Genomic DNA, 23,640 nt, shown 5'->3' with positions numbered 1-23,640 from the left:
GTCTCCCTCACAATAGGAAGGTCCCGAGTAGTCTGGGGTTCAATCCCGGGCTCGGGATATTTCTGTGTGGAGTTTGCATGTCCTCCCCGTGAATGCGTGGGTTCCCTCCGGGTGTACCGGCTTCCTACCACTTTCAAAGAAATGCACCTGGGGATAGGTTGATTGGCAACACTAAATAGGCCCTAGTGTGTGAATGTGAGTGTGAATCTGTGTTGGCCCTGCGATGAGATGGTGACTTGTCCAGGGTGTACGCCGCCTTCCGCCCGATTGTAGCTGAGATAGGCACCAGCATTGGAAAATGGATGGATGGATGGTAGGGCTGTCAAAGTCAACGGCGATAACTTTAACGCACGATTAACGTTTTTGGCCCACGGCCCGCTCTGTAGTTTGGGGAAATGTGTAATGGTGTCCAGTTAGTTGAGCCACAGGCTCGAAAATAGTTAGCAGAACTGCACAAAGAAAGGGGGACCTTATGGAAATATCAGATCCAAAGCCATGGCAAGTTGTTCTCCAGACAAGACAAGACTTTTTAAACTTTTTAACTTCAATCGTCGTTAGATGATATCATTGGCGCAAACGCTCCTGGAGGGAATTAATGCTTATAGAGATGAGGAGTTTCACGTCAGTGTTTAAATTACAGTTATGTGCATTTATAAGACAAAATTTAGATTGTTACTCAAACTGATTTAGTAAGATGGAATAAAGCTCAGCAGAAACAGACGGTAGATAGGAAGTTTAAAGTCACTTTTATCTGAGATTTTCTTCAAAACCTGTCTAGTCTTTTCTCATACTAATCACACACGTCCGGTTGGCGCCTTCACAAAAATAGCTCTACGCTTCACATTCGGTCTAACCCAACAAAAAAATCGTCTTACAATACCATCATGCTATTCTATTATTCTGTGATATTTCTATCTAAATTAATGTGTTCTGGCAGATTGAAATTGTTTTGTAATGGCAGCGGCAATATGAAGGAGGAAGACTGTCTTTGAACAAACTCGTCTTATTCTTTGCTACCATTGTGACTGTTACTGCAGGCATGCCTGCCGCTGCTCTCTGTAGCCCAAATCTGGTAATTACAATTCACTACACAATATTACCATCACAATGGTATATTTTTTGATCGCCTGTTCTGATTGAATGTCAGCAATTGCGGAATGTTTAACACTATATCCACCATTGGCGTCGTTAGACCTATTTTAGGGGTGCTGTAGCCCTCCTGAAATATTCTTAAGCCCCCCTAAATAATTTGGTGTTATATATATATATATATATATATATATATATATATATATATATATATATATATATATATATATATATATATGTATATTTTTGTTTTGTTTTGTTTTTGTTTTTACAAATACATCCTGACATATTCATTATAAAGCGGCCCGAATATGAGTTTAAATAAATAATCATATAACCTGTCATTATTCACTCAGTTTCCTCTCACTTCGAAGAGTAAGGTCGAGAGCCTTTACTGCGTCAGTATCCAGTCCATTCCACTTGTTCACGTCACTTCCTGTTTTGAGTTCGCGCGCGTCTGACTGTCTAGTTCAGGTGTCGGCAACCCGCGGCTTCGGAGCCGCATGCGGCTCTTTGGCCACTCTGATGTGGCTCAGCTGCATAATCGCCGACCCCCCCGATTATTTCGGAAGGTTTCCGTATTTTGGTGCCTCTTCCTGGAAATCCCCCGGGGCTAACATTCTCTGATTTTCACCCTGACTACAAAATTGAGGGCGTGCCGTGATGGCTATACTTTTAACGTCCTCTACAACATGTCATCGCACCCACTTTTACACCATGCTATCATTTTTCTGCTTCGGTCTTACACGTAAGTGATTGCAACGCATACTTGGTCAACAGCCATACAGGTTACACTGAAGGTTGTGATATAAACAACTTTAACACTCTTACTAATATGCGCCACACTGTGAACCCACACCAGACAAGAATGACAAACACATTTCGGGAGAACTTCCTCAGAGTAACACAACATGAACAGAACAGAACAAATACCCTGAATACCCATGCATCCCTAACTCTTCCGGACTACATTATACACCCCCACTAGCACCAACCCCTGCCCCCCCCCAACCCCTCACACACACACCTGAACCCACACAAGGGGAGGGGGATGGGGGGTGGGTTTGGTGCTAGCGGGGGTGTATAATGTAGCCCGGCAGAGTTAGGGATGCATGGGATTCTGGGTATTTGTTCTGTTGTGTTTATGTTGTGTTACAGTGGGGACGTTCTCCCCAAATGTGTTTGTCATTCTTGTTTAGTGGGGCGCATATTAGTAAGAGTGTTAAAGTTGTTTATATCACCACCTTCAGTGTGACCTGTATGGCTGTTGAACAACTATGCCTTGCAGTCGTGTACGTGTGTCTGCGGAAGCCACATTCAACATGTTACTGGGCTGGCAAGCCGTTTGTACATGATGTAGAAGGCGTCAAAGGCAGTGCCTTCACAGCACGCCCTTATTATTGTTTTCTGGGTGAACATCAGCAGATATTCGCAAGAATAGTTGCTATGGGAATTCGGAAACCTCCCGGAAAATTTGGAAGGGTTGGCAAGTCTAATGCTGTCAAGCGGCATTCATATAAAACTCGCGGGCCGCACTAGCATTACATTTTTCTTATCAAGGTGCGGGTCGCGGGTCTGAGACCCCTGGTTTACACATAGCACAAAGCAAAAAAAAAAAAAACTCTATGCGGTGTTATTTCTTTTTAAATTTCATAAGAGTTTTGTGGCTCCCATTGTTTTCTTTATTTTGTGAAACGGGTCAAAATGGCTCTTTGAGTGGTAAAGGTTGCCGACCCCTGGTTAGTTTAACGATCACTTTGTGCAAAAGCAGCACTTCTTTTTGCTATTTTTGTACTTTTTTGTACTTTTTTGACTTCACTGTGTCACTGTGCCGTGACACTCTGCTGTCTGTGTCAATCGGTGATGTGGGCTAGCACACCGAAGCCGGCTCGCATTAGCACCCTGACACACAGGTGTGGATTCTTCTGTTGCTGGATGCTTCGGCATATAGACCATCAGAATGCCTCCACCAAGGAAAAAATTCAACAAACCTGGGTAACGAACTGTAAGATCTTCATCAAATTAAATGGGACGCAGAAGGAAGCAAACGTCTTGGTGGTGAGGAAAATAGAAGATTTTGATAAGTATTGACATTGATGCAGTACTTGGTATCAATGCAGCTTTGTGACTTTTACATCATCTCAATGCTACCCACACCAAGAACGCAGGCCAAACCAACTATTGATATGGACATGTTACAGAAGAGCCTATAAAATCAAAAAGAACTGGAAATGTGTGAGTATCAAGAGCACGCCACAACAGACTATCGTCTGATTTTACACTGTTTTCATACTGTTCACAGTTAAAATAATTAAAGTTTTTTACAATCGCAGAGAAAAAAATCTTTTCAGGGTCCGACTGATGTGGAGATAGACCCTGACAAGATTTTTTTCTCTGCGATTGTAAAAAATTGTAATTATTTTACCTGTGAACAATATGAAAACAGTGTAAAATCAGAAGATAGTCTGTCAATAATACATTTAAATAGTCGAAGCATGTACACTAACTTTGAGGCTATCAAGGATTACTTGAAAGAATTTAGTCATCCATTTACCATTATTGCAATTACTGAAACCTAGTTCAACAATGATAAAGGTGTTGATTTTAGTCTGAATGACTATGAATTAATATACATAAACAGAATAAATCAAATAGGAGGAGGGGTCCAATTGTACATTCATAAATCTGTTACAGTTAAAGTTTTAAAAAACGTGACCATAGCAGTTGATGGTTTATTTTGATGTTTAATAGTGGAAATCCTGAATGACAAAAAGACAAATATCTTCATGAGTTGTGTATACCAGGCCCCTGGTTCAAGCATAGAAACTTTCAATGAATGGATGGTTAAACTACAAACATTTGTATTTTCCTCTGTGAACCATAAAACTATAATTATCTGTGTTATTTTAACATTGATTTGTTAAACTCAACCAAGCAAAAACATGTTGATGACTTCATTGACACAATGTGCAGTTTGTCTCTACTGTACATCCAACCATAACCACAGCAAGCAGAATAACAACACATAGTGCCACAATCATCCACAACATTTTTACAAACATTATGGGAAATCAAATCACCAGTGGCCTATTTATATGTGATATCACTGACCATTTACCTGTTTTTACTCTATATGACTGTCATCTCAAGAAAACCAAAGACACTATGGCAAACACTGCGATGAGATGGCGACTTGTCCAGAGTGTACCCCGCCTTTCGCCTGATTGTAGCTGAGATAGGCACCAGCGCCCCCCGTGACCTCAAATGGAATAAGCGGTAGAAAATGAATGGATGGATGGATGGACTATGGCAAACATCTTTAAACGAAAAACAACTGAAGAAACAATCTATGCCCTAAACCAGTGGTTCTCAAATGGGGGTACGCGTACCCCTGGGGGTACTTGAAGGTATGCCAAGGGGTACGTGAAATTTTTTTTTAAAGATATTCTAACAATATCAACAGTTCAAACATCCTTTATAAATATATTTATTGAATAATACTTCAACAAAATATGAATGTAAGTTCATGAACTGTGAAAATAAATGCAACAATGCAATATTCAGTGTTGACAGCTAGATTTTATGTGGACATGTTCCATAAATATTGATGTTGAAGATTGCTTTTTTTTCCATAAATATTGATTTATTTTTTTGTGATTAGAATTAAGTTCATGAATCCAGATGGATCTGTATTACAATCCCCAAAGAGGGCACTTAAAGTTGATAATTATTTTTATGTGTAGAAATCTTCATTTACAATAGAATCGCTTATTTATTTTTCAACAAGTTTTTAGTTATTTTTACATCTTTTTTTCCAAATAGTTCAAGAAAGATCACTACAAATAAGCAATATTTTGCACTATTATACAATTTAATAAATAAGAAACTGATGACATAGTGCTGTATTTTATTTCTTTATCTCTTTTTCCAACCAAAAATGCGTTAATCTGATTAGGGGATACTTGAATAAAAACATTTTCACACGGGGTACATCACTGAAAAAGGTTGAGAACCAATGCTCTAAACAATAGTTTAGCAGTTCAGGATTGGACTTCAGTTTAAAGAGAACTAATTGTGGACAGTGCTTATTGTCATTTTTTAGACATCTTTACTTCCCTACATAATAAATACTGCCCTGTGAAAGAATATTTTATAAAAGGAAACAATTAAAATAACCCTTGGATCACAAAAGGTATAATTAATGCCTGTAAAAAGAAAAACAGTCTCTCCAAACTTTTCGTCAAAATAAAAACAAAAGAAGTCGAACAACGATACAAGAAGTACAAAAATAAATTAACTGATACTATAAGAACAAACAAAAGGTTATATTTAAAAAGAAAATGAACTTGGGATGTTTCGAATAGTCTAATCAAACAAGGGCAAAGTTGACTTATCCTGATTACTTTACTGATGAAAATGGTGAAGATTATAATATGAGTAATGTAGTGAATAAGTTCAATAGTTTTTTGTAAATACTGGTCCCAATTTGGCTGTTTATATCCCAGAATGGGCTTCACGGTGGCAGAGGGGTTAGTGCGTTTGCCTCACAATACGAAGGTCCTGCAGTCCTGGGTTCAAATCCAGGCTCGGGATCTTTCTGTGTGGAGTTTGCATGTTCTCCCCGTGAATGCGTGGGTTCCCTCCGGCTACTCCGGCTTCCTCCCACTTCCAAAGACATGCACCTGGGGATAGGTTGATTGGCAACACTAAAATTGGCCCTAGTGTTTGACTGTGAGTGTGAATGTTGTCTGTCTATCTGTGTTGGCCCTGCGATGAGGTGGCGACTTGTCCAGGGTGTACCCCGCCTTCCACCCGATTGTAGCTGAGATAGGCGCCAGCGCCCCCCGCGACCCCAAAAGGGAATAAGCGGTAGAAAATGGATGGATGGATGGAATGGAGTTACAAAATCAACTATTGAACATAATTCTTTGTCATTCTTCCTCTCAGCTACATATGAGCAGGAAGTGACAAGCATTGTGCAGAAGTGTAAAAGTAAGTGCTCCACTGACTGCCATGATATCAACATAATATTGGTTTAAAAGGTTATACTGAATATTGTAAAACCCTTAACTTACCTATCATTCCAGACTGGCCGATTTCCAAGTCAAATGAAAATTACTAAGGTAACTTCGCTCTTCAAAAGTGACAGCAAACACGATTTCACCAATTACCGACCAATCTCTCTTTTGCCTCAGTTCTCAAAAATATTAGAGAAACTATTTAACTCTCAACTTGGGTCTTTTCTTGAAGGCATCATATAATCAATGACGGTCAGTATGGCTTTAGGTCCAAACGAACAACCTCAATAGCGAGAGCTGAAGCTATTGAAGAAATGACTAATGCACTGGAGCATAAAAGATATGCAGTTGGTATCTTTATTGCTCTAAAGAAAGCCTTTGATACCAATAATCATTCAATTCTACTAGATAAAATGTAAAGATATGGAATTAGGGGGCTGGCTGGTGACTGGTTAAAAAGTTATTTAACAGGAAGGGTACAGTTTGTAAAAATGGGTAAATTTTTATCTGATACTTTTGGCATTTCTTGTGGTGTCCCCTAAGGGTCCGTGTTGGGGCCAACACTGTTTAATGTATATATTAATGATATGTTTGATACATCTAAAGTATTGAAATGTATACTATTTGCAGACAACACAATTATATTCTACATTAGTGATGACTATAATGAGCTCATAAATACAGTAAACACAGAACTAAATATAGTAAAAAAAATTAATGGACAAATAAATTATCTTTGAATATAAATAAAACTAAGATAGTGATGTTTGGAAATCGCAACATAACGCCTGAATTGAAAATAAGTATTGATGGTACCCAAATTGAAATCGTAAATGAGAATACATTTTTGAGAGTAATAATTGATAGTAAACTATCATGGAAACCTCATGTCAGACAGATTAAAACAAAAATCTCCAAAAGCCTCTCAATTATAAACAAAGCTGAACTATACCTCAATGAAAATGCACTCCATACTCTATACTGCACCTTGGTACTGCCATACCTTACATACTGTGTTGAAGTATGGGGGAATACTTACCACAACAAAATTCATCTTCTGATCATACAAACCGCGTTTCCATATGAGTTGGGAAATTGAGTTAGATGTAAATATAAATGGAATACAATGATTTGCAAATCCTTTTCAACCCATATTCAATCGAATGCACTACAAAGACAACATATTTGATGTTCAAACTCATAAACTTTTTTTTTTTTGCAAATAATAATTAACTTAGAATTTCATGGTTGCAACACGTGCCAAAGCAGTTGCGAAAGGGCATGTTCACCACTGTGTTTCATCACCTTTTCTTTTAACACTCAATAAACCTTTGGGAACTAAGGAGACACATTTTTGAAGCTTTTCAGGATGAATTCTTTCCCATTCTTGTTTTATGTACAGCTTAAGTTGTTCAACAGTCCGGGATCTCCGTTGTGGTATTTTAGGCTGCATAATGCGCCACACATTTTCAATGGGAGACAGGTCTGGACTACAGGCAAGCCAGTCTAGTACCCACACTCTTTTACTATGAAGCCACGCCGTTGTAACACGTGGCTTGGCATTGTCTTGCTGAAATAAGCAAGGACGTGCATGATAACGTGGCTTGGATGGCAACATATGTAGTTCCAAAACCTGTATGGACCTTTCAGCATTAATGGTGCATTCACAGATGTGTAAGTTACCCATGCCTTGGCCACTAATGCACCCCCATACCATCAAAGATGCTGGCTTTTTAACTTTGCACTTAGAACAGTCCTGATGGTTCTTTTCCTCTTTGTTCCGGAGGACACGACTTTCACCGTTTCCAAAAACAATTTGAAAAGTGGACACGTCAGACCACAGAACACTTTTCCACTTTGCATCAGTCTTTCTTAAATGAGCTCGGGCCCAGCAATGCCGGCTGCGTTTCTGGGTGTCGTTGATAAATGGCTTTGGCTTTGCATAGTAGTTTTAACTTGCACTTACAGATGTAGCGACAAACTGTATTTACTGACAGTGGTTTTCTGAAGTGTTCCTGAGCCCATGTGGTGATATCCTTTACACACTCATGTCACTTTTTGATGGAGTACTGCCTGAGGGAAGGAAGGTCCGTTATATCATTGCTTACGTGCAGTGATTTCTCCAGATTCTCTGAACCTTTTGATTGTATTACGGACCGTAGATGGTGAAATTCCTAAATTTCTTGCAATAGCCTGTTGAGAAATGTTGTTCTTAAACTGTTTGACGATTTGCTCACGCATTTGTTCACAAAGTGGTGACCGTTTTCCAATCCTTGTTTGTGAAAGACTGAACAACTGAAGCTGCTTTTATACCAACTCATGGCACCCACCTGTTCCCAATTAGCCTGCACACCTGTGGGATGTTCCAACTAAGTGTTTCATGAGAATTCCTCAACTTTATCAGTATTCATTGCCACCTTTTCCAAACTTCTTTGTCACGTGTTGCTGGCATCAAATTCTAAAGTTAATGATTATTTGCAAAAAAAAAAAGTTGTTTATCAGTTTGAACATCAAATATGTTGTCTTTGTAGCATATCCAACTGAATATGGGTTGAAAATGATTTGCAAATCATTGTATTCTGTTTATATTTACATCTAACACAATTTCCCAACTCATATGGAAACGGGGTTTGTACAACACGAAGAAGCGTCTGTGTTTCAATATCTTAGGTTAAACCAGGGGTCCCCATTACGTCGATCGCGAGTTACGGTTGATTGCTGAGGGGATGTCAATAGACCGCCAGCCAGCGATTGAAAAAATAAACCTAAAAATAAGCAATCATAAATCTTCACGATGACGTCCCTTTCGTCACTTGATTTAAATTGAAAGCACCCGAGGATCTTGTGAAATTATGCTGACTGTTTCGAGCTCAGTGTGAAGGAAAAAAAGACCGTCAGGAAGGGGAGAAACGGTTTGTGTTTCAACCTTACCTTCGCCAAAAGCCCAAAGACTGACTGCACAGTTCCTGTCTCCACAATAAAAGTGCTGCTCCATCCTGCCTGCGCTAACAAAATAAGAGTCTCCGAAAGCTAGTGCAAACAACCTAGCAAGCCACAGAGTTTGCCGCCAATGTATTTATTCTACAGTGTATAAAAACGAGTATGGAAGCTAGACAAATAAAATCCCAAAACCAACCACTCCAATGTGGTATTGAACAGAAAGTAGGACATTTTTTCTCCTGCTGATGAACTGTGGGCACCCCTGGGTTAAACTATGGAACAGTTTAAATGCGGATTTAAAAGAATGTCCAACCTACGGATCTGCACAATTCTGCCTATAAAGCCCTTTAAAAGACATCCAAACACCTCCATTGAAGTTTTATATAAAAACCCCAAAACCAGTGAAGTTGCGACGTTGTGTAAATCATAAATAAAAACAGAATACAATGATTTGCAAATCCTTTTCAACTTATATTCAATTGAATGCACTGCAGAGACATTTAAAATCCAGAAATTGTTGTATTAAAGTAATGTTGGCGCTTTTTGAATGGTTATTTATTTGATTTTATGGGCGAAATAGAGGAGCTCTAATTGGCTGCGCTGTAAGCGGGCTTGTATTTACAAATTAGAATGTCTTTAGCCCTAAATACATAGCATTAAAAAAAAAAATCCATCAATCATCATGTCTTTCATGATGATTGTGAATGATACGCAAAATTCCAAAAAAAGTGCAGTTCCCCTTTAAGTTAAGGATTTTTTTCAGCATTTTTCTTTATGTGAGATCACAAAAAGAGCTTAGTTACAGATAATGGCAATTTTGTTAAATGTGTGAATTTTTCAAAATTAAGTTTGCTGCTATCCCGGTGAAATGAACCATTCCCAATTTTTAATAGGGGTTGTAGTTTGTAGCATTACTTCAAGCTGCAGAGACATAGTTATTGGGTCAAATATTTAAGTTCTTTATTTGACCACAAGAGAAACTAGCAAGTTGCAGCATTAGTCAAAAACCATGTGAGTTTCTAAAGTTAAAAAATGTGCCAGCATGGAAAAATTGCAGCCTAAAGTGTCACACATGAAGCCAATACAGAATAACAATCTCAAACAGGAGAAAAAGGAGGAAACACAAGGGAACCCAAACCAAAGACACATGGAAATGGACATATAGGAACTCAGACATTCGATTAAAGCAAGCTTATGAATGAAATTTCGTTTGAACATTTATGACGTATTTTTATTACCTATATCTTTAAATGGCAGAAAATAAATCCTAAAATTTTACAAAAACCCAGCCCTGTGCTTGGTACAAAAAACAGATCTGGGTCTAGTTCAAATTCTAGTGCAAAAGTTATAATAAATAGCTTGTCACCAGCATTTGGACCAGATCAATCTAAGTCAATGAACAAGAACTGATGAAACCTGATCGGAGGGGAGGCAAAGCGTCTTTTTAGACCATCGGTCGACAACCCGCGGCTCCGGAGCCGCATGCGGCTCTTTGATCACTCTGATGTGGCTCAGCTGCTAAATTGCCGACCCCAACGATTATTCCGGGATGTTTCCAGATTCTAGTGCCTATCTCAGAAATCACCCGGGGATAACATTCTCAACTTTTCAGCTGGAATTTAATATCGAGGGTGTGCAGTGATGGCAATGCCATTACCTCCTTTACGACATGTCGTCACGCCCGCTTATACACGCCGCGATCTGCGTGCCGACTGATCACGTTTTATATTCAGTCTCTGCTAACTCTCGAAAGTGACTGCAACGCATACTTGTTCAACAGCCATACAGGTTACACTGTGGGTTATAATAAAAACAACTTTAACACCCTTACTAATATTCGCCACACTGTGAACCCACACCAAACAAGAACAACAAACACATTTCGGGGGAACATCGGCACTGTAACACAACATAAACACAACAGAACAAATACCCAGAATCCCATGCATTCTTAACTCTCTGGGCTACATTATACACCCCCACTAGCACCAAACCCCGCCCCCCTCCTCACCCCTCCCACCTCAACTGACGCATGGAGGGGGTTGGAGGAGTATGAATGCATGGGATTCTGGGTATTTGTTCTTTTGTGTTTATGTTGTGTTACAGTGCTGATGATCTCCCGAAATCTGTTTGTCATTCTTGTTTGGTGTGAGTTCACAGTGTGGTGCAAATTAGTATGAGTGTTAAAGTTGTTTAAACGGGCTCCCTCAGTGTGACCTGTAGGGCTGTTAAACAAGTAAGCCTTGCAATCGATTACGTGTGTCTGTAGAAGCCTCATACGAGATGTGGCTGGGCTGGCAAGCTGAATGAACGTGTTGTAGAGGGCGCCAAAGGCAGCGCCTTCATAGGATGCCCTTATTATTGTTGATTGAGGGAAATCCTGCAAACATTCGTGAGAATATTTGATCTGACATTCAGTAGTCTCTCGGAATATTTGGGAGGGTTGGCAAGTGTGATGTTGTAAAGCAGTGTGTCTGAGACCCCTGATTTATACATAGCACAAAGCAAAAAAAAACTCTGTATGCAGTGTTATTTCATTTTAAATTTCAAAAGAATTTTGTGGCTCCTATTGTTTTCTTTATTTTGTGAAACGGGTCAAAATGGCTCTTTGAGTGGTAAAGGTTGCTGACCCCTGTTTTAGACAAATTGAACAGTCAGGTTACGATCAATCTAATGCCCTGAGAATGTGTAATTATGTGACTGTTCATACTGTTGTATGTTCAGATGTTTTAAAGTACTAGTCTTTTTATAATCATGCCTTTTAGGGGGAGGCACCATTGCACACCTTAACTAATGAATTGTAAGTGTGCATTCAGGACAGGTGAACCGCATCCACTGTTCGTTGGGAAGAGCGAAACATGCTTTAATGTCAGAGTCTTCAGTGACACTGGAAAAAGTAATTGCTCATGTTTGCTTTTTTTTAAAAGACTCGCAAAGTTACTAATTTGCAACACTGATCCTTCCTGCGACGTCTTCTTATTCTCTGGCAGCCCGGGAGCGTACAAGGTATGTTAAGAAGCGGTGGTACCATTCACAAACAATCCCGTTATAATGTGTTAATGAGTGAGGGTGTCCCGTCACAAACAAATAAATGAACGTATGGGAAACATTGGACAGTGACTGAAAATGGAAGTTTGCTCCAACCAACCTTGTCAGCAGTGAGCTCTCTAATTTTGATGATCTGAACCCTGAACTTCATGAGCAAAGCTTCGAGGACCATGCACTTTTCCTTCCAGTCCTCCTGACTCATGGTCTCCTCGCCTTCTGCCATACTGCTTGGTCTCTAGAAAACACATCGACACATTGACAACTGATGTCACACTTAAATTAAAGACATAAATCTATTTCAACAACCACATCCAACATATCAGAGATAATTATATCCTTTTATAATAAATAAATGGGTTGTACTTGTATAGTGCTTTTCTACCTTCAAGGTACTCAAAGCGCTTTGACACTACTTCCACATTTACCCATTCTCACACACATTCACACATTGATGGAAGGAGCTGCCATGCAAGGCGCTAACCAGCACCCATCAGGACCAAGGGTGAAGTGTCTTGCTCAGGACACAACGGACGTGACGAGGTTGGTACTAGGTGGGGATTGAACCAGGGACCCTCGGGTTGCGCACGGCCACACTTTCACTGCGCCACGCCGTCCCCTTTTGGCATGTATTTACTGAATAAAATGTCATGTAATGGCATGACATTACATCAATCTATTCACTGGTTTAAATGTAACTTAGATAATGGGTTGCACTATGTGAAGCGCTTTGAGTCACAAAAGAAAAGCGCTATATATATAGAATCCGGTTCATTTCGCTTCACTGAGGTAGAGCCCAGCTGGACCAGTGCGGGCAGTGGGTTTACAGTTTATCAACCCTGGTTTTTCAGTGCAGTCACTGGAAAACAGATAAAAGAAAACGATGGATGAGAATCTTTGATAGAAAATGAACATGCTAGGAATGGAGACTTTATCCTCTATGCAGTAACCTCTCATTACCAGGCTGGCGTCTGAGCAAAGTGACTGCAAACATGTGTGGAGAAAATCATAAAGTGGCTTCAGCAGGCGTATTGCTGTATACTTCTTTGCTGTGGTAAGCACTGATGATGTCCAGGAGGAGCACTAGTTCTTGGACAAGACTCTAGGAACGTTCATTCTCTTTAATTGTACTTTTCATAATGACGGACACACTATATATTTACAATGTGCTTATATTTGTCATTTTAGACGAAAAAAGGACAGTGATGGCGGATGTGAGGCTGTGTAACCTCTAAACCATGCTTGTTTTCTTTCTGCTTCATGGCCCTTTTTAGGTCTATTTCGTTTATCTAACTTCCTGTCGGTCAGATTGACAGTATTGAGATTCTATTTGAAAACAATTATGTGTTTGGGTTTGGACTGGATCAACTATTAATCACAACAATGGGCATTCAAATCCATGAAAAAAAAAATTCTCAATTTTTTTGTAAAACTTTACAAAAATACAATGATATAGCTCGACATTTATACTTTTTACTTGTTCAGACAACAGTTCACAAGAACTCTACTGTAAATATCCTCATACTAGAAAACTGTATAAAAAAATATTTCAATAGCCTACTTTACTATAGCTGCTTAATACGGCTTGTTGTTGCGACAACGGCTGGTACCAATATTAAATTGACGTATGCTATCATAAATATGTATATATCTTTTTTTACTGAAAAACCAAACATTACAATCCCAAAATCCCCCTTTTTGAACCCAATACAACCAGTCATTCATGTCAAGACATTTGATCAGTTTGCAGACTTACCTAATGAAAATATGATAGAACGCCACTTCGCGACATGTCAACGCCAGCTTCAATAAACTTTAAATATTCCCGTTTAACAATTTCTACTTAAAAAGAAAACATATTTGTCCACTTTCCGAAGAGTTTTAGGCAAACGTTGGGAATGGGTTGGCGAGTCTGTGTGGTTTTGTCAAACACATCCAATCACAACTTTAGTGGGCGTGTCAGTGTGTGGGGAACTGTGACGTCTGTTTGATTGACGTGGAATCTCCTCCAATAAGAAAGATGAGCGCTACTCCAAGACAAGGCTCCCTTAAAAAAAAAAATAAAAAAAAAGTATATACCTGTTGACTGAGCTACGGTTAAGTGAAGCCAAACATTAGAAATCCTTGAATAGAGTCAATAAAGTGATGTTAATTTAACTCCTCTGTGAAAGCGGAAATTGTTGCTGCATGGTATTCAACTCGCATAATAGACCCATTGTAGTAAAGTATGCTTGGATATAAACATGGGGTTAAAACCGTTGCTTGGCAATTTGATAATAATTTAATTCACAGAATTAGTTATTTTCAATAAATGACATTTTGTTTTGTTACACAGTACATTATCTACCACATGTGCAAACATACTTGTTTGGCCAATTTAAGCCACAAGGTTTAAACGTGTAAATTAATGTAGGAAAATGGAAAATATAAAATATAAAAATGAACGATGAATAAACGAATAACTGACTTGAATGAATGAATGAATTCATGCATAACACGTTAGTTTAACTCTGAAAAGGCATCCGCCGGAAGTTATGAAAAGTGACGTCGTGCGGAAGCTGTAGTGCCTTTTGCTAACACACGCCGTACTGAGGTGAATATGGATTACATTTCTACAAATATTCTTACATTTGAAGCCTTCATAATCGTGTTTGAACATGGCTGTCTACATTTATTTTGCCGCTTGATATTAGGCAGCAGCCAAGCTGACGTAAATAGAGACGAAAAAGTAGAGGTGTGTTGTTGAGCGTGAAAACATTTCTTATTTTTACCTGTGTTTGTTCGGGGGTTTCTTCCAGTGTGTCTTTGCAGGGTTGCCGACTTGAATTGAATGAATTGAGTAACGGTTTGTTTCAAAGTATCCTGTGTATGCTGCCCTTGTGTCATGGTGCTGAAAAAGAAGACAACCAAAGTGGAGGCTTTGGTTTTGGAGGAAGATAAATTGCAGCAGTTGTTCGGTACTGTGATCAATGAAGTTTATCGATAATATAGATGGCATGTGTGTAGCCATATATATTGTCTCAGTAATAATACTTAGCTGTGAATTCTTGCCTCCTCCAGCATCTCTATCAGTGGATGCAGGGCAAGATGGAGTGAGACAGCTTGCCAACACTCTGCAGTCGTGTTTGAAGCTGAAAGAACCAGTGCTGCAGATCCAGCTGGTCAAAAGGGTACTGCGCATTGTGAACATGCTCAGAAAATCCTTGTTGAATGTTTATGGAGTTAAAGGATTTTAATGCGTGCATTCTTATGACGATTAGGCTGGTTCACAGCTGGAGGCGCTCAATGAAGAGCAAACCGATGGAGCGCTTTTAGGAGCTTGCCTGCACACATTAGCATTGGTCTACACTTCCCTGCAGGCCAAGAACCCTTTGCGAAGAGCTGCTGCTAGGTAAACGACTGCATTTCTCAAAGATAGGACCGAGAACAAAATTTAAAGGCCTACCGAATTGAGATTTTGTTATTTAAACGGGGATAGCAGGTCCATTCTATGTGTCATACTTGATCATTTTGCGATATGGCCATATTTTTGCTGAAAGGATTTAGTAGAGAACATCCACGATAAAGTTCGCAACTGGAGAAAAGCCCTGCCTCTACCGGAAGTCGCAGACGATGACGTCACATGTTGATGGCGCCTCACATATTCATATTGATTTTAATGGGAGCCTCCAACAAAAAGAGCTATTCGGACCGAAAAAAACCCGACAATTTCCCCAATAATTTGAGCGAGGATGAAAGATTTGTGTTTGAGGATATTGATAGCGACGGACTAGGAAAAAACCCCCCAAAAAAACAAGTTGAAAAAAAACGCGATTGCATTGAGAGGGATTCATATGTTTTTAGAGACATTTACTAGGATAATTCTGGGAAATCCCTTATATTTTTATTGTGTTGCTAGTGTTTTAGTGAGTTTAACCGTACCTGATAGTCGGAAGTGTACGTCCACGGCCGAGTGTTGACGCGCAGTGTCTCAGGGAAGTCGACGGCAGCTTTATAGGCGGCACAAGCTCGGCTGATCTCCGGTAAGAAGCGACGTTTTAAGCACAATTTTCTCACCGAAACCTGCTGGTTGACATTCGGTTGGGATCAATGTCCGCTGTGATCCATTGTAAAGTTTCACCTCTGTGAATTTTAAACAAGGAATCACCGTGTGTTTGTGTGGCTAAAGGCTAAAGCTTTCCAACTCCGTCTTTCTACTTTGACTTCTCCAATATAAATTGAACAAATCGCAAAAGATTCAGCAACACAGACCTCCAAAATACTTTGTAATTATGCCGTTAAAGCAGACGACTTTTAGCTGCGTGTGTGTGCAGCGCTCATATTCCTAACAGCTCGTGACGTCAAGCGTACACATCATTACGCAACGTTTTCAAGAAAAAACTCCCGGGAAATTTAAAATTGCAATTTAATAAACTAAAATGGCCATATTGGCATATGTTGCAATGTTAATATTTCATCTTTGATATATAAACTATCAGACTGCGTGGTGGGTAGTTGCGGGTTTCAGTAGGCCTTTAATGTGGAAACTTGTTTGGGTCAACGCATTCCAAAGCTAATGTTTGCCTGTGTTCACCTGTGTTTAGTGCCCTGAGTTCAGTACCAGCCTGGCTTCAGGAGCAAACTGTGGCTTGTCTGTCCGTGTGCATGTCAGACTGTTTGTCTGACACAAATCCAGACCAGTACTCTCATGTTGTGGACACCATTGCTGGCTGCATGGACTGTTTTGCGCTGGGTAAGCTATGGCCTGATGATCGGAAATTACTTGGGATATTCCGATCAAGATTTTATGCTGCCGATTCCATTACCGATCATCTATGAGTGAGATGGGCCGATATCAATACCGATCACTTGTGTTAACTGTACATTTTAAAATTTATTTATGGTGAGTGCTATCGCCAGTGTAACAATATCATCACAATATTAAAACTATTTTCTTATTCTCTTGTACAATAGTTTGAGCAAAACAAGGTCAATTATTACACAATACCTAAACAAAAGCAAAAATTACTGTCTGCTACTCATTTAAACCTGTTTGTTTTAAACTTCAATGTTCTACGGTAAAAATTAAAATGAAAAATATCGATCTGATCACTTTAATATCCATCATATACTGATGCTACCCTAAATATTGACACCACCAATTCATAGATCGACCTGATCCACCCTCTTATTGTACCTGTCGTGTACTGACTGTGACATTGCTGACACACCAACAATTTTTGTTATATTATCTTACCTCTAGACTCTTAATTTACTTGTTAGTTTCCTGTTAAAAACTGCTTACTTTTTGCTGTAACGTGGTTCCATCTATGCTTCTTATACTGTGCTAAGCACTTATTTCTTGGTGTTGTTTCTAGCTAGGGTAGCCTAGCTATTAGCATGTCTTTTGCTAGCTTTCTCTCATTGTGTAACATATTTATTTAGCCTTATCCTCCAGTAATACTAATATGTGATAATGATACTTAAGATACTAAGAAATACAGTTTCCATCTATTTTTTACCGCTTGTCCCCTTCGCAGCGGGTGCTGGAGCCTATCTCAGCTGCATTCGGGTGGTAGGCTGGGTACATCCTGGACAAGTAGCCACCTCATCGCAGTTTGTTTGTCATATAATTATTAGTTTAGGGGAGCGCTTCCACACTCTGTATGGAGACAAAAAATAATACAGCCGCTTGTCAGCCAAAGAGGACCAACGTTTGTAATCAGCAATAGCCGCTCACATACATGTTAACGAAAATCAACTGTTACTGATTGGTGGCTGATCAATCGGCACATCCGTAGAAATTACGAAATGTCTTCCTGTAATATTTACAATAACTCTATCTCCAGGTGAGAGATGCATCAATAAATTGCTTCCAGAAGGTTTGTTTTATTTTATTTTTAAAATTTATATTGAAAAATATATTCCATTAATTTTTTTTCTCTCCTATATAGTGTTGCAGTTTCTTTATGAAAGATTAAGTGAATACCTTCATCAGAACAGGTATAAAATATCTGCATTCAGAATATTTTTCCGTTTTACATATACAAAATCCTAATTCACAAAGTGTTATATTAGGAGTCAATGTATCTTTCTTTTGAGGCTGTACTTTCAGTGTACTTTGCCAGAAGCTGGGCAATGTTGAAGTTTAACTTTGTCTCTGTCGCCCCCTGCTGTTTATATAGTGGTCTCCAAGGCCGACACATTGCTCAAGCCCAGCTGATGCACTCCTGTTTAATGGCAGTGAAAACATCCATGCAGGTCATTCAGAAAAGTCAAGGGTCTATTCGTTCCGTTCTGAACACCCACCAGACTCTGGTGGACACACTGAGCAACTTGCTGGCCTGCTACATGCATATCATCACTGACGGTAAGAAACAGGTCAAAACCTTTGTACTGATGTAGAAATGTACCTATCAAATTAGCTCAGCATTACTGCATAAACCAAAGCACAGATAAATTAAATCATCGTTGAGTTACTTTGGGTTTGAACAATTTGAGAGCATTTACCTCAACCCCATAAAACACCTGCAGATTGTGAGCGTGACTTTCTCGAGTGTTAAAGTGAACTTAGCCCATTTACATCCTGAGAGCACCTCACTATTTATGTCTGAATGCTTTTGTTCATATAGCAATCATTGCTTTTTAACGTTGTAGGAAATTTATTCCACTCAATTTTACTATTCACTGTTGAGGTTTGTAAACTGAAACATGCAAGATGTAGTAACCCAGTGATTCTCCAACTGTGGTACACGGGCTTCTTCTATTGGTATGCCAAAGTCTAATGACGCGACTCAAGCTGTTATCAAAGGTTAATCAGCCTTCAATAGTAGTCGTTACAATCCGACTCCTGTAGGCCGTAGTCAAACGCTATAATAAAGAACTAAGACACAAACAGAACAGTCTTACTCCGTCATTTTTTCACTCAATGCTCGTGGAAACCAAATGTTCTCTACATTCTTCGCTTACGTCCGGCCTTTCCCAGCCTTCTAGGCTTGCCAATCAACACCTCTTTTGATTTTTTCCAATTACATTAATTTGCTTTACTTAACATATAAGAACAGTAAAACAATTTTATAACCGTTAGGTAAATATTAATTTAATCTTTAAAAACTGTACTTTTGATATTTGAGTACACTCTTTATTTAACTTAAAGTTACAGTGGCCAACATTTTTAAATATACTTGTTAAAGAAAGCATATGCCTAGTTTTTAATGAATACTTAGACCAACTCCGCTACTGAATTTTAATGTTGGTCATTAAGGTGGTTTGAGAACGACTGTAGTAACCAATTAACAACTCTTTTCTTCCTCGTTTTCTCATTTCTTTGTGCTTTTGCATGCAGAGGAGTTTGTACAGGCTGTTCAAAGTACAGCTGCAATGGCCATAGTCTTATTAATCCGATCTGTGATGGGCTCTGGAGATGAAGTTGCAACTGTGGTGAGTTAAGTCTTCAAATGGCTACTTATCTTCCTAACAAATCTTGTACAGAACAAAAACAGTTAATCCCTGCATATGCACAATTGTTTATTTTTATAACATTTTTACATGTCCAGTTTTAAGGCTGTTTCATTTGCAAGGTTTCCTACCATGCCTTGCGAGTTATACTGCAAATTAGGGCTGCCCGATTTCAAGAAAAAAATGTAATTTTTCCCTCCAAAATTAGGATTGCAATTTGATTTGTAATTGGTATATTTTATGCTTAAGAATGCATAAAACTGAGAAAGTATCAAGTTAAGGAAGACATGTTACTTTGAAATTGTTAATCAACATATTTTTGTCTTTAAGGTGCCACACTTTAGAAACAATATGCAGTAATTTACTTTCAAAAATATTTGGCTTTCTGCAGACAGACTCAGAGCTTTTTGTTCACATCACGCTCTTAAACTGAAGAACCATTTCCATCCATCCATTTGTTCTACCGCTTTTCCCTTTCGGGGTCGCGGGGGCTGCCGGAGCCTATCTCAGCTGCATTCAAGCGGAAGGCGGGGTACATCCTGGACAAGTCACAATGTCATCACAGGGCCAACACAGATAGACAGACAACCTTCACAATCACATTCACACACTAGGGCCAATTTAGTGTTGCCAATCAACCTATCCCCAGGTGCATGTCTTTGGAGGTGGGAGGAAGCCGCAGTACCCATGCAGTCACGGGGAGGACTTGCAAACTCCACACAGAAAGATCCGGAGCCCGAGATTGAACTCAGGACCTTCGTATTGTGAGGCACATGCACTAACCCCTTGTTCCACCACGCTGCCCTACTGAAACTGAAGAATCAATCGATAAAAACTGAACACTGTTTATAATATATTTTTAATAATAAAAATTGAAGCTGCGAGCAGCGATGAACGGTCCTTCGCCCCACTTGCACCGCGGCGTTCACTGTGTGTGTGTGTGTGTGTGTGTGTGTGTGTGTGTGTGTGTGTGTGCGCGTCTAAAGCTGGCACACTGCTCTCCGCCTACCAACAAGACAAAGATTGTTAATGACTGAAAGGACGGCTCACTGCGTTCAGTTATTTCTATTGTTAAACATGCTCAGCTGCTAAGAGTAATGCACAGAGGGAGACGTCTTTTTCCCTGTTTGAAGCAAAACGAACAAATGCGAAGCTTGACAATTCTGATTGTCCAACATGTCTGTCACTCAAGAAAAAAAAAAAGAATACGGCCTGTGTGATAATTTCGATCTCTGTATAGTCTGTGTGCTGAAAAACACAGCAAATGCGTTGTACTGCATAAGGGCGCACTTCTTCAGGCATGTTGATGGTCTGAAAGAAACAATACATATTTAGCCTAAACTTCATGACGAGTACAAATAAATATATTAATTGCTTTCTAAAGTTTTAATTTTTGTTTTTCAATTAATAGGTAAACCCAGAAAACATCAGGGATTTATTGTAATGATATGTTTTACTCTTTAAAGGAAAAAATTGGGCTACTATATTTATGAATTGTATTACAACTAGGGGTCTTCTTATCCTGTACGGATATTAGACATTGGGTTTGTAGCTCTTGGATCTAAAGGAGCTGTACCTTCCAAAGAGCCGTTCAAAAAACTGGTTCGTTGGTTAAATTCTTTAAAAACATTTCTTAACTGTTCTTTTTTTTAATTAAGGGAGCAGTCACTGGTAGCAGTTATCGGATAAGATGTGGATCAGAATGATTTTAATGTGTACCAACATTACTCTGTTGGTTGGAATTGTTCTGAAATATTGACTACAATTTTTGTTTTGTTATTTTTTTCTTTGTAAGCAGTCCATAAAGTGGTGCCATTTCCCCACTATTACTATTTAGAATTTTTCTTTACCTAAAAAACTTTGTAGCACAAGAGCATTTTGACAATCCAGAAAAAATACACAAAAAGAATAACCTTTATATATGTATATAAACATACAAATAAACTACAATACAAATTGGGACATAATTAACATGTGAATTTCAAAATTGTACTACCCTACCTGTTGTGTGTAAGCTTCACGTACTTAACATAATCATACTAGAACAATGAATTTAAAAAAAAAGTGAATCAAAAAGTTGCTTTTTCCTTTGAGTCCGACTCATTTTCTAGTCTAGTCACCAGTCAATGCGCATGCACCTGCAGCCTGGGCAATTGCAGGCACTGCTTCTGCATGTGCATCAGAATTGGCATCCAAACACACTGCTCACAACTGCAAATTGGTTTATTATCTTTCACTTGAAAGAGTCGAATAGACACTGTTCATTTGGGAACGTCACATCTCCAATTGATCACTGATGTTAGTTCGATATCAGCAAAAAACATTTACTGGATTATATCCGGTTTCATCTAAAATCTCTCCTATGAAGTTCCGATAAAAGCAGTCGAGCAGCAAATTTTCTTGTATAAAGCAGGACAGCCAGTTAGCATCGAAATGTCCTCCAATAAGAACACAAATGTGGTCTTGTCTTGGATTTTAGTTAGGTCATCTACAAAAGGTATACATTGTAAGCTATTGGCTGATGGGATTTAGCAGCTACACAACAGCTAAGCACACAAGTGCACACACGCTAGACATATGTAATAAGTGTCCTTAATTGAACAATATTGTTTTAGGAAACGCAACATTTGTTAATGTAAACAAGTATTAAATGCTTGCATATTACTTACAGATACAAAGTCTCCATGGCTGTGATGCATTTATGGCTGCAATGAGTAATCAATCAATTAATTCAATTAGAAAAAAGCTTTGATTCATATTTTGTTGCCCAATTAGTCGTTCAATGAGTGTCACTACTAAAAAGTTATCAAATTCAGACCACATGGAGTGCCAGGACATAGTTTTCCTCATGGCCGCCCCTGCTCACATAAGAGTAGTGTGGGTGTTGTGCTTTGTGTGGTGGCGAACAAAGGAGTTTTTATTTTTATTTTTAATAATGCACACATGTCAAATGTGCAATTTCAATGATAATGGTGTGCATTTAAAAAAAAAAAAAAAAAAAAAGAATGAAGGTTATGTATTGCAAGCAGAAAATGTGTTATTTATTTAAAATATTTTCCCTATAGATTCTGTTTTATCCAATTATTCTATTAGTCGCACAAATGAAAAAACACTCAAAGCTCCAATATCGATAACAGATTTGAAAATGTTGTTGGGACACCCATAAATAGTTCTGTGAAATAGTTAAGTTAATGAATATCCAACTGTGTATTATTCAAATAATCTTAATTTCAACTATAATATTGTTTTGTGTCCATGTCAGGTGTGCAGTTTGCTGTGTCGCTCGGGGCACGGCTTGGACTCTGTGCCGATATGGCTCAAGCAGAGATGTGAGGGCCTGTGTACAGGTGTTCGCCCACCAGGGGTGTCTATGTACCTGTCTCATGGGGCTCTGGCCATGTTGAACTGGAAGAGTGCCCTCCCTGGCCCACAGTGGGAAACACTGCTGCTGTTGGTGGCAAACACACTGTTGGACCTCGATGCCAGGTAGTATACTTAATCTTAACCAATAAACGTCTGTAGTTCTAAAGAAGACTAATCTTATCTGACATATGTCTAAAAATGTGTTTCAATATTTACTTTACATTTTATCATACATATGAAAATATACAGCGGGGCAAAAAAGTATTTAGTCAGCCACCGACTGCAAGTTCTCCCACTTAAAATGATGACAGAGGTCTGTAATTTTCATCATAGGTACACTTCAACTGTGAGAGACAGAATGTGAAAAAAAAACAGGAATTCACATTGTAGGAATTTTAAAGAATTTATTTGTAAATTATGGTGGAAAATAAGTATTTGGTCAACCATTTAAAGCTCTCACTGATGGAAGGAGGTTTTGGCTGAAAATCTCACGAGACATGGCCCCATTCATTCTTTCCTTAACACGGATCAATTGTCCTGTCCCCTTAGCAGAAAAACAGCCCCATAGCATGATGTTTCCACCCCCATGCTTCACAGTAGGTCTGGTGTTCTTGGGATGCAACTCCGTATTCTTCTTCCTCCAAACACGACAAGTTGAGTTTATACCAAAATGGATACATGGATGATACAGCAGAGGATTGGGAGAATGTCATGTGGTCAGATGGAACCAAAATATAACTTTTTGGTA

General features: G+C 38.9%; 2 protein-coding genes across 6 annotated transcripts in view; one reads left to right on the top strand and one right to left on the bottom strand.

The window, feature by feature from the left end:
• plekhh2 (pleckstrin homology domain containing, family H (with MyTH4 domain) member 2) overlaps window positions 1-17,827 on the bottom strand; it is a 102,906-nt gene extending 85,079 nt beyond the window's left edge. Inside the window, exons 1-2 of one of the 2 annotated variants that reach the window (XM_061910923.1) lie at window positions 14,864-17,827; window positions 12,196-12,330 (exon numbers count right to left, since the gene is read on the bottom strand). In XM_061910923.1, the coding sequence (XP_061766907.1) occupies window positions 12,196-12,318 (123 nt within the window). In that variant the 5' untranslated portion in view covers window positions 12,319-12,330; window positions 14,864-17,827. Of the gene's footprint in view, window positions 1-12,195; window positions 12,331-13,848; window positions 14,030-14,863 lie in introns of those variants that run through there. The other variant, XM_061910922.1, reaches the window with a different exon arrangement.
• The window catches only part of thada (THADA armadillo repeat containing), a 251,417-nt gene continuing 242,397 nt past the window's right edge, over window positions 14,621-23,640 (top strand). The window contains exons 1-10 of one of the 4 annotated variants that reach the window (XM_061910918.1): window positions 14,621-14,685; window positions 14,891-15,049; window positions 15,153-15,262; window positions 15,353-15,483; window positions 16,676-16,824; window positions 17,921-17,953; window positions 18,026-18,074; window positions 18,257-18,441; window positions 19,417-19,511; window positions 22,792-23,015. In XM_061910918.1, the coding sequence (XP_061766902.1) occupies window positions 14,977-15,049; window positions 15,153-15,262; window positions 15,353-15,483; window positions 16,676-16,824; window positions 17,921-17,953; window positions 18,026-18,074; window positions 18,257-18,441; window positions 19,417-19,511; window positions 22,792-23,015 (1,049 nt within the window). In that variant the 5' untranslated portion in view covers window positions 14,621-14,685; window positions 14,891-14,976. The other 3 variants (XM_061910919.1, XM_061910921.1, XM_061910920.1) reach the window with 3 other exon arrangements.

The sequence above is a fragment of the Nerophis ophidion genome, linkage group LG09 (genome assembly GCF_033978795.1).
Source record: "Nerophis ophidion isolate RoL-2023_Sa linkage group LG09, RoL_Noph_v1.0, whole genome shotgun sequence".
NCBI classification, from domain to species: Eukaryota; Metazoa; Chordata; class Actinopteri; order Syngnathiformes; family Syngnathidae; genus Nerophis; species Nerophis ophidion.
Note: the sequence above shows the minus strand (reverse complement) of the source record. Positions and strands in the feature narration are given on the sequence as shown.